This window comes from Nilaparvata lugens, chromosome 2, assembly GCF_014356525.2.
Source record: "Nilaparvata lugens isolate BPH chromosome 2, ASM1435652v1, whole genome shotgun sequence".
NCBI lineage: Eukaryota > Metazoa > Arthropoda > Insecta > Hemiptera > Delphacidae > Nilaparvata > Nilaparvata lugens.
In genome coordinates, this window is record NC_052505.1 from 92,496,737 (window position 1) to 92,509,186 (window position 12,450).

At 34.3% G+C, this 12,450-nt stretch overlaps 1 protein-coding gene across 3 annotated transcripts in view; it reads right to left on the minus strand.

The window, feature by feature from the left end:
* Positions 1-956: 956 nt before the first annotated feature.
* The window catches only part of LOC111048335 (heat shock factor protein), a 32,092-nt gene continuing 20,598 nt past the window's right edge, over positions 957-12,450 (minus strand). For 2 of the 3 annotated variants that reach the window (XM_039422118.1, XM_039422116.1), the window contains 3 exons: positions 5,544-5,585; positions 3,200-3,305; positions 957-1,064 (listed from right to left, as the gene is read on the minus strand). In XM_039422118.1, the coding sequence (XP_039278052.1) occupies positions 972-1,064; positions 3,200-3,305; positions 5,544-5,585 (241 nt within the window). In that variant the 3' untranslated portion in view covers positions 957-971. The remainder of the gene's footprint in view (positions 1,065-3,199; positions 3,306-5,543; positions 5,586-12,450) is intronic. The other variant, XM_039422117.1, reaches the window with a different exon arrangement.

The following is a 12,450-nucleotide window of genomic DNA, read 5'->3' on the forward strand; positions in this document are numbered from 1 at the left end:
CATAGACCTTTTTTATTGATGTTACCTTTCTTGTTATAGAAAGGCCTTAAAAATGATGTACCACACAATGGGTGTTTACATTTAAAGTATTCGAGTTAAAACCCCTAAGTCACCCCCTTATGAGGGGTTGAAATTCAGTTGTACCTCAAAAGGTAGAGTATTTGACCAATAACTTATCCTGGAAGTTACAGTATTATAACTACAATGGTCTCCAACCTATTGAAGGGTTCCTATACATGTGACTCACTCTGTATATTTCAATTAAAAAAAAAAAAATTAAAAATACTTTGTACAGTTGAAATCATTTTTACAATACTTTTTACGGTTAATTCATCCGCTTATAGCAAAATCCTTTGGGATTGGTTGCACAAAAGCCTATTAAATTTCAGCCGTGATTTAATACCACGGGAACCAATCAGGGAAGCGTTCTCTGATAGATTTTGGTGGCATAAAATCATGATTAAAATTAAATAGACTATTGTGGCAACCTAGATAGATGAACGAAAGTCCAAATAAATTTGGATTTGATATTAACTACCACAGACTGACTGATATTAATTACCACAATATAAACTTCTCAACTACAAAAGTAGCCAAATAAATTTATTCGACGTAAAATAGCGGGATTGAGATTAAAATCGTGCATTGGTTCTCCATAACATTAGTTCCGTTAGATCTACGACGGTTAAAATCCAATTTTGTGCCTGTATTTAGTTGGGCAATTTCTATTCAATAAATGTACAGTAATCAATTGCCTTAATTTCATAGCATTACAATTTTACGCTTTAGAAGAGAAAGAAAGGCACTAAAAGATCAAAACCTGATTGCAGTTACGTCTGTTGGATATAATCGTGATTACTCGCTGACTTTTTCTAATTGGTTCTAGTGGTATTTAACAGACATTTAATCACAGTCAAATTCAATAGACGTAAGAGAAGCTGGAATCCCATTTATTTTCTAAGTAAAAAATACTATTCACTAACCGAATCTGAAGTTTTGTCAAATTCGTAGTCTTCATTCTTGTTAAAAGTCAAATATTGACTAAGGGTGCTGGATGAAAGTTTCTTGAAAGGTAAAACAGAGGGAAACATTCAACAATTATTTTTCAGTTCAATTTTACATTCAGAATAGAACGTTTAACAATGTTTAATCTTACCAGGTTATAAATATTTTGATTCAATTACATTTATATTGAAAAATATCATCCAAACAGGATAAACTAATTTTTTTCAATAAATTGTCAGAGTGATTTGAGAGAGTTGAATACATGATGAGCTAGGGTATCAAACATAATTTAAAATTGAAACTTTTGAATGTAATGACATCTTGAAGGATCTCGAAAAATTCATCAAATACTATAAATAAAAAGTTTTTAAGTATCACAAATAATTGTTCATTCAAATAAATGCTCCTTTAAAGGATTTCTAATCCTTTGAACGAACAGACAGTTATTACTTTTATGATATTCTACACATTATAATACAAATAAAATAGATTTTTGAGACTTAAGTTTCCAGCTGAACAAAAAATATCAACACTGCTGTAGCGAAATTCACGTTATAAAGACTGCATTTGATAAACATTGGATTGCTATCCTTTATCCTTGTCTGTCATTAGACAACGCAGATAGCTCCTTTACCAATTCAGCAAATTGTTTATACACTATTTAAAAATATGACGAACTAACAAAATATTCAATTCAATTGGGAAAATGTATTATTAAATCATGAAGAAATGTAATCTCTTGACGAATGAAATATATTTGCAATAAAATATAAATTATCCTTTACTATTAAACGAGCAATTTCTGTTTATATGTTTAGATGTTTATATATATGAACCGGTATGTAACCGGATCTCGAAAACGGCTCTAACGATTCTCACGAAATTTGGAACAAAGTAGGTTTATGATATGAAAATTCGATTGCACTAGGTCTCAACCCTGGGATAACTCGCTGAAGAACATTAAAAGGATAAATACGTCCTTGGAAAAACAGCTTGAAATTTTGTCGTCTGTCGATACCGTAATGGAATTGAGTGAACGAGTGTACGAGTGGGATCATTCAGCTGATATCACGAGAAGAAAAATTCAAAAAGAAAAAGTTATTTCTCTTTTTTTTAGAAAACATGTTCACTTCAGAAAGTCCAAAATAGTAACTAGATGCTGTTACTGATGTTGTGAATTCACAGATCATTTGTGTTTACTAGATGCTGTGAATTCATAGTATATCTATTTGTAATCTATGTGTTTTTTGAAGTGTGAATAAATTGTTATTTTGATGAGTGATAGAAGCTTAACCAAGATTGTGATTTGGACTGTAACTTAGTATAAATTTGAAAAGGGACAGTTTTGGGCATAAGCCTGTTGTGCCTCCTCATATAACTGTAAAAATAATTGTACGACTGAGAACATGAATGAATAAAAATATAAACTATAAATTCAATCTTTCGTTACAAATTTTCTATGCTTTTACACTCTAGAGCAAAGCTCAGTCCCCCGATATTTTATATTAATAACATTATCAACAATTATATCAGGTCAGATTTACTGGGATAACGTGAATCACAACTGTCTACTACAAAGTGCGGTGGAAAAGGAAAACTTGGAACAATGACTTACTATCAATTCCACTGACTTTATAACGTGAATCGTTATAACGTGTAGCCTATAGATATATTTATAACGTGTATTGTGTGTAATTGCGACTTTCTCATGAAAAATTATAAGACTTGGAATTTCATTCAATATGATTGGTATTTAGGGCCAGACCATATTAAGCGTTTTTCAGGGGTTTTCAGAGTCGGCAGGGCAGAAAGCTCTCCGATTGGATGAATTTGTTGGTGCCTGGAAAAACGCTTGATGTGGTCTAGCCCCTGAAATTGTGACTTGTGAATGCATCGTTGTCAAATTGAATATATTCCGTCACTCAAATGGGCTTACATGAGAGTCACAATTTCACAAAACCTGGCAAAGCCGACATTTGGTCAAGTCTCAACTTATTTTACCCAGAGCAAAGTGCTAGTTTGTCGTAGATACAAGTTGAATAGGCAATACAAATTAACAGGCAATAGCCTGTTTTTTCTTTTCCGATAATAGTGTTGTTTGTGCTGACCTAATAAATAAATAATAAACATCAAATTTATCAAGAAGACGTATTTAGATGATCTTTGTTCTGAATTAATAAAAGCATACACTCACCCCCAACAATGTATTTGCGTCCAAACTAATTGATTCGCCCTTTAGAAGCTCTTTCAGTGTGTCCAGGTCATTTTGTATGGTGTCTACATGATTGTCGATTTCCTGCCTGTCGACAATAAAAACACAAAACATTTCAATAATAGGCCTACCACACATTAGAACTGTTAATTAATGAGTCTACAAGTCTCCAAATTAAATGAAATTAATCCTTTGTAGGTAAAAACAGATCTTTCTACAAACACCATAGAAGAATAGCAGCCGGCCAGGATAGCCGAGACGACTAAGGCGTTGCACCCTCCAGTCTGCTAGCGCTACCTGGTCGCGGGTTCGAATCCTGCCGGTAGGCATGGAGCATCTCATCAAGTAAACCTCGCACTTTCCATTACCCTTGCACAAGCTGAAAGCTCATGTGGACATCATCCGCAATAGAAAAATACACAATAAAATATCATAACTTGTAGAAGTTGAACAATTGTAATTGCATGATAAAATTCCAACGAGAATGTCCTTATTAAAAATTCACAAATCATTCAATGATGGTTTTAGTTCAGATTAAGCATTTAAAACCATTCCACACACGCACACAACTTCCAAAATTCTTACCTATTTTATATCTGACCTACTTTATCTATATCTACCTACCCCCCCACATATCTATATCTACCTACTACACCTATCTTTATTGATTTCTTTATTGCTATATATCTATACCTACCCACTATATCTGACCTACTTCATCAATAATGTAACACTGATTGATGGTATATCAATGTGAATTGGAAGTAAAGCTGATTTACACGGTGCCAGTGGCTGGAATGCTAGTTTGGATATTGACTGGAAGGTCACTAGCAAGCGGCGACTGGCATGCCAGTTTTAAGCGGTACCCCTGTTTACACGTTATACTGTAACAAGTCGGATGTGTTGGTGTAGTTCCACAGCGAGCGTGGTTTATGTGAAAGTGATACCTTAGTTTTTTGAACAAATGGCAGAAACGCCACACAGAGTTGTCGTTCAAAAGAATATGCGTGGAATATCTATGGTTTTATGTGAAGAACTTTTGGAAATATGTACCCACGAGTTAAAGCGAAAAGAATGAGAAAGTGGATACGAGAGTGGATGGACAACAAGACTTTGGGGGCATCAGAGACAATTATAAGAGAGCTTCATGCTAATGATCCGCAAGAGTTTAAAGCTGTGATGAGCTGACATGAAGCTGGCGCGCCAGTAAAACAAAAATATTTGTTCTGCTGGAAATGCCAGCACTGCTGGCGCGTCCTTGGCTTGCTGGCTTCTCCAGTTACTGGCGTGAGCCGTTTACACAGTGCCAGTCCCTTTCATCCAGTGACTGGCTACCCAAGCTGGCAAGCCGACTGGCAACGTGTAGATCAGCCTTTAGATTTGACAGTGTAGGTACTCAATTATGGGAATGTTCTGAAATATCAATATTATATTCAAAAAATTTTATCACGAAAGTAAACGTCTTGTGAAACGGGAACAGCTGACAGTAGGATCTACATCTATAGGAGGATCTACAGTAGGATCTAAACTATACAAGAAAAACGGCGAGTTTGTATAATAATAGTGCTTGATATTAATATATCCTAAATTTCAATATCACCAAATGGAAATTGTTTCCACATCATCAATTTCGAAAGATTGTTGAAAGTGAAACCACAACCCCATTTTTTGGAACAAGTTATTATCAATTCATGAGAGCCTGAATCAATGATTCATGAAAATCATGAACATTCAGTTCAGTTTCAAACTGACCCTGTACACTGTCATCTTTTTTATTTATAAAGTTTATCCAAGATAAACATAATAGTAGCTTTGATCTTGTATTGGACGTCTAGAAATAATTTTAGAAACAAGTTTGGAGAAGAATTGAACTCTAAATTGCAATTGGTTGTGGGTTTTATCGCTGATACACCCTTCACCACTAAAAAGCTGAAATTAATGAATGAATAAAGTCAGGTTCAGGATAAACACTACAGAACTGCCTTACACCTGAAACTATTTCTCTTATAATTGAGAAGAAAATTAAAAAAAAATTGAAAAATATAGTTTGAATAGACGTGTGTGAAACACCTACTACAGTGCATCTAGAATTCAAAGGACAGTAAATAATTATCGAACCACACCCCATTGTATATATTACATTTTATGCGATTTTTCTACATTTCTCCATTGTGTCAAATTTGTTAAGTGAATACAAGTTGACTTGTTATTTTAATACTGTCTAGAATTAATATAAGGCTATAATAAATATGAAAAAGCAGATGATTCTCCATGGAATGGTATAAGCTCATGCGAGGAATACTGTATTATAAAGAATGAAACTTACGACTTGAAGAGAGTATTATTAAAATCTTGATTTCTTGCAAATCTAAAACAAGAGATCGCACACTTTAAAAAACAATATTGATAAATTTAAATACATTTTTTCAGTTTAGGAAAATAATAATAATTACAGTAGCTACTAGCTTGTAGTTGAATAACGTTTTAGAAATTGCTAGATATTAGATAACTACAAGTTTATTTATTTGGACTAAGTTGTTTGTCCACTAGTTGATTTTTGTGTTCTACAATCTAAGATCCGGTAGTGCGCTCTATCTCATATAGATTTCCAGGTAAAACTGACAACAATGCTCCTTGTATTGTGAAAAACACCTAATTTTCAGCTTCAACCTTCATCAACAACTACATAGTCTTCACATTGATATTTCGCACAATGACATAAGTTCATAGGATTATGTTCTACGAGAATCACCCGTTACATGCACTTCATTTCAGTATTTCCTACTGTAGAGGCGCGCTTAAGGACACCTCAAGGATCAAAATTTCAAACACTTATAACTTTTGACACAATGCTCAGATTTCATCGTACTACACTTCATTCTTCTCAGCTCGTCAATGCGGTCCAAAATCATGCATCATAAGTCAAATTTATTATTGAGTGTACTTAAGCCCATATTCCAATACACAAAAAATGGCCGATTTTAAAAATGGCGATTTCAGTTTTTACATTTTTTTCGTTATTTTACTGTTGATCAAGAGTTTCTAAAACGAGTCTGATACATCATAGAAACTCACGATTGATTCCAAATTGTAGATAAATTCATCCTCTACAAGCTTAGTTGCCTAAAATCCATCTTGAATCACTTTTCCCTATCATAGAACTGCCAAAACCGTTAATATGAGAAAAATATCTACAATTTCCGGATTTTTTTTCAATAATCAAATCTCACTTTACGAACACCAATGTATATAGTGACTGGACTATATAGTACAACATGATTCAAGACATTCCGGCTTATCTGATATGATATTGTTCATTCTTGATAATAATAATAAATTATACGTCAAGACAATGTATTTTTTTATGATTCTATAATAAATTGTCACTTCATATTTCTACAAAGTCTACAAACGATAAGGCAACGAGTTAGAAAAATATAGAACTATAGTGACTGGACTATATAGTACAACATGATTCAAGACATCCCGGCTTATCTAATATGATATTAATGGTTTATTCTTGGTAATAATAATCCATTATACGGCAAGACAATGTATTTTTTCGTGATTCAATAATGAATTGTCATGATTGTAAATTGTCACTTCATATTTCTACATAGTCTACAAACGATAATACAACGGTGCGGAGCTAGAAAAAGATAGAGCTATCTGCTTTGTATAGTGATAGACAAGGATATAGCAAACCAATATTAATCGGGTGCTGACTTTATAAAGTGAACTAACTCACCATAGAGAGAAAGGAGGGCCCCACAGATATATTTCACTGTTTTGTTCGGCAGAACTCACTATAGTAACGTCCACGTTATAATGGCAGTATATGATTCACATTACTGTTGCTGTCCTTGTCTATCATTCGACAAAGCTAATAGTGCTATCCTATTCTAGCTCCGAAACTTAGCCAGATCGTTTTTCATCAATGTACAGATATAATCCACAAAATATTAACTCTCAAATATGAGAATTTATTATTAAATCATTGAAAAATATATTTTCTTGACGAATAAAATATGATTGACTATTTCAAACAAGAATGAACATTTAGCATTACATCAGATATACCGTTATCAGCTATCCTCTATAGAAGGCAGTGGCAAGGCAGAGAATCGGCAACGTTCTTCTTCTATCTTTCTTCACTGCCAATGTAACGTGGACCACACTATAGTGTACTTCAATGATTGGTTGGGCAGAGCTCACTATAGATGCAGAAATAACAGACTCTGGTCTCGTGTAATTCATTTAGGGCCGGTTTCCGAGCTCGGGATTTAGCCAAGTCCTAGACTTTAAACAGCTGGAGTCAGAAAATTGGCTTTCCAAAATGGGGCATAGTCGCAGCTTTTATAACAGTAGTCGTGTTTTATTTTCTCATTCTATAATTGGAAACGTTTTTCCTTGACGAAATTAGACATTCCTAAATAATTCAAAATAGCTGAAACTTTACACTATTTTCTCTTTATTTTATTTTGTGTTAAATTTTCTAGTTTTTCGAAATTTAATTCAAACGTGACTATGACAATGACTGCGACTACGCCCCATTTTGGAAAACCAATTTTCTGACTCCAGCTGTTTAAAGTCTAGGACTTAGCTAAATCCCGAGCTCGGAAACCGGCCCTTAGGGAAACTTTAAATGTACTTTCTGAGAGAAACTTATGTCTAGTCCACAATATGTTAGTCCAGTAAGCTGGCCCAGCCTGGTAAAGGTGCAATATTCCTTACGAAAGCCAATGCTGGCAAATCAGAAATCACCAATCCATACACTGGCGTTGGTCGATATTGGCCTTCATTGGACCAACATGCAGATGCGGCAAAAGGGTGTTCAATAACGACAGGACAAGGACAAGTGTGTCGAGCATGTGTGATCGAACATGTCTTCGAAGAAAAAATACATTCACGCGAAAGGCTTCGAACGATAAACAGCTGTTTGACAGCAGCTTCTAACATAAACAACCAATAAAAATAAATAATACACTTCAATTATGGAAAAATTATTCTTATAGATGTAGCCTACTGTTGTCAATCAGTTATGGCATTGATAATATCACATGGTATTTTGCAATGATTGTTTGTTAGATTAGCGTTTTATTAATAGTTCATTTTTGTTGTTTTGGTTTGTAGCCGGATGGGATACTTTGTTTTCGCTTTCTACTAATCTTATTGTTTGTATTATTATCATTTTGCAAACAAGTTATGGAAAAAAATATCGAAAATGAACTCACAGCTAGCAAGTTCGCTTTGCTAGCTGTGCCAATTCTATTTATTCATTCGAAATGTATTATTCATTTCTATGATTATGCATGTACTGTATATTTCAATTATTATTGTATCATTTTTGTGTAGTTGAGAACTTGATCTTGTGGTAATTATTCATATTAAATAAAAAGACTAAGAAATTGTCAAAAACCACAGATTTATTGATAGTTAGAAAGACCGGTTTCGGTTGTTACACCATTGCCAATCTCTGATAAACTAAACTAAATACAAGATCAGCAGAATTTATACTAGTAGGCGAGTACTGCTATTGGTGAACGGCATGAATGCCTGCCATTGGCCCAGCTAGACAGTCTCCTCCCACTTAACGGTATCACAAAATGGCGGCTTAAGCAACCGATTCGCCATGATAACAAAATTTTGTTACCAATAGTAGTACTCGCCTACTAGTATAAATTCTGCTGCTCTTGATTGATTGATTGATTGATTGATTGATTGAGTACTTTATTTATGTAGATTACAATATATACTGGCTTATACACTTATATACAATAGCTTACAATACAGCAAAATTATAGATGAATTTACATAATATAGACTAGGAAAATAACTATTGAACTGTATATGATATGAAAAAGCAATTTGTAATATAATAACTATAGATAATAATCATATTGTTATGCATCTACATAAATTGGCGGAGCTTTGGACATATCAATGTCCATTCTTTGGGAAGAATATTAAAATATCCTCCCCACTAACTCTCTACCAAAACGTTAATTTCGTTATTTAAACTAAGGATTTATTTATTAATGGAAATAGAAATCATCTTTAAAATAGTTCGGATTACCGTATTTCAAGATATCTCTAACAAGCTTGACTATTCGAAAAAGCCTCTGATCGGGAAGCTTCAATGTTGAACTAGCAATGTGGGCTGGGGTGATATGATCATGGCGTTGGAGAGAGTAGACGAAACGTAGACAATAATTTTGGCAACGCTGTAGTTTATCATTCAGAGTGACTTGCATATCGTTAAGAACAGAATTACAATACATTAAATGTGGGAAGATGAGAGATTGAACCAATAATAATTAATTGTTTCTAGGGAGGATATCGTGCATTTTCTTCAATACATGCATGCTGAGAATACCTTTTTACAAGTTTTGTTCACTTGTTCTGACCAGTCAAGAGTATTATTCATAATAATGCCTAAATTTTTAACTGAGCTACAGTAAGGAATGTCATTACCGTCTACACTAATTTTGTGAATCGATTCAAGGTCAATAGTGTTTATAAGACGAGAATATCCAATTATAATGGGTTGTGTTTTGATGGATTAAGCTTAAGGCCATTTTTCTTTGTCCATTCCACTATCGAATTGATATCCTGATTCATTATTCCAACTGTTTCATTAATTTTTGTTATGGGACAGCTTAAATAGATTTGAAGGTCGTCTGCATAAGTATGGAAACTGGAGAATTTGATAATGGAAGAAAGGTCATTAGCATACAAAGTGAAGAGGAGAGGGCCTAAAATTGAACCTTGTGGTACTCCATGCATAACGTTTTTCCAAGTTGACTTTTTGTCACCGACAGATACGTTGTGACTGAAACCAAGAATAGCCAACTTATTCAGAAGGACTGTATGATCAACAGTATCGAATGCTTTAGAAAAATCAAATAGGGTGAGGATGGTGCATTTTCTTTGGTCCATAGCTAACCTTATATCATCAGTGACACGAAGCAGAGCTGTCTCAGTTGAATGGAATTTTCTAAAGCCTGATTGAAAGTTATGAAGCTTACTATTGTTGTCTAGAAATTTTACAACTTGAGCATGAATGAGTCTTTCTAGCACTTTGGACAATGCAGGTAAAATACTGATTGGTCTAAAATCCTCAACTTTATTGGGTGATGGAACTTTATTTAGAGGGCGAACCAGAGCAAACTTCCAGTTTTCAGGGAAAATGCCTTCTTCAAGTGACTTGTTGAAAATGTATGTAATGGTTGGTAAAACAGCAAATAACATCTTCTTGATAAATTTAATAGGAATTTTGTCTACACCCGTAGCATTACTATGAATACGTTGAATTGCTCTGAAAGTGTCTTCTTCTGAGATTGGATGGAAATGAAATTGATCAGTGATTGGTAAATCTAAGTTTGTAACCTGCTCTTCAAGATCATCTATATGATTAGCAATGACAACTTCGTCGCGTTGGTTAGAGTGTGAAACGAAATGGTCATTTATATTATTCAATGGTAAGTCAATTTGTGGATTCGATTTCTGTTTGCCAAGCCCGAATTCTTTTATTCCCTGCCAAAGTGATTTAGAGTCTTGTCTATTGTTTGTCATAAACGAATTCAAGTACCTAATCTTTGAGTTCCGTAATTCCTGTTTCACCCTATTTCTAAGGCTCCTATACTTTATCAAACTGTCCAAGTCAAATGTCTTTTTAAATTTTCTATGTGCTTTGTCTCTACGTCCCATCATCTCAAGTATGTCTTCAGTCATCCACGGTACTCGTCGTTTTCTATTAATCCTCCTTGTCACATAAGGTGCATGTTTGTCATACAAAGTCAAAGTCCAATTCTCGAAAGTCTTGACCATGTCATCAACTGAGGGTAATGCTTCAATTTGATGCCATGGAGTCTGAGCCACATCAGTCAGGAAGGCGGCTTCATCAAAGTTTTTGAAGTCTCTATAAGTGATAATTTTCTGTTCTGGCTTGGGTATCTTATGGGAAAGTACACAGTAGATCAAATCATGTCTAGAAATAGCTGGGACTGAGATTTGGCCTGCTTGAACAACCTCATTGGGATCACTAACAATGAGAAGGTCAATGAGTGTGTCTGATTCATTAGTATGATGAGTTGGATCGAGGGGTAAAATAGTCATGTTTAGGCATTGGAAAATAGTAGTCAGTTGAAAGTAGTCAAAGTTACGATTCGTCATGTTCAAGTCGGTGTTCATATCCCCCATAACTAGTATACGGTTATAACAAGGCATAAGAGAAAGCAAGGCATTTTCGAAATCTGTGAAATGACCTATTTTGGTGGGCGATAACAGATACCAACGAGTAATTTATCATTACTAGATAAGGATAATTCAAGTAGCATAAACTCTGGTCTGGAACAATACTCTTGTTTAGATGTGATTAAAACTTTTGTTTGATACCATCTTCACATAAATTGCTACACCCCCACAAGCTTTATTTAATCTATCATTCGGAAAAGATTATATCCAGGCAATGCAACAAAATTTGATGAAATACTAGGCTTCAAAAATGATTCGGAAATTCCGATTATATTGAAGTCCTGAAAACGGAAGATTGCTCTGAGTTCATCAATGTGGCAACTGAGGGATTGTACGTTAAGGTGAGCAGCCTGGTAAAGGTGCAATATTCCTTACGAAAGCCAATGCTGGCAAATCAGAAATCACCAATCCATACACTGGCGTTGGTCGATATTGGCCTTCATTGGACCAACATGCAGATGCGGCAAAAGGGTGTTCAATAACGACAGGACAAGGACAAGTGTGTCGAGCATGTGTGATCGAACATGTCTTCGAAGAAAAAATACATTCACGCGAAAGGCTTCGAACGATAAACAGCTGTTTGACAGCAGCTTCTAACATAAACAACCAATAAAAATAAATAATACACTTCAATTATGGAAAAATTATTCTTATAGATGTAGACTACTGTTGTCAATCAGTTATGGCATTGATAATATCACATGGTATTTTGCAATGATTGTTTGTTAGATTAGCGTTTTATTAATAGTTCATTTTTGTTGTTTTGGTTTGTAGCCGGATGGGATACTTTTGTTTTTGCTTTCTACTAATATTATTGTTTGTATTATTATCATTTTGCAAAAAAGTTATGGAAAAAAATATCGAAAATGAACTCACAGCTAGCAAGTTCGCTTTGCTAGCTGTGCCAATTCTATTTATTCATTTGAAATGTATTATTCATTTCTATGATTATGTATGTACTGTATATTTCAATTATC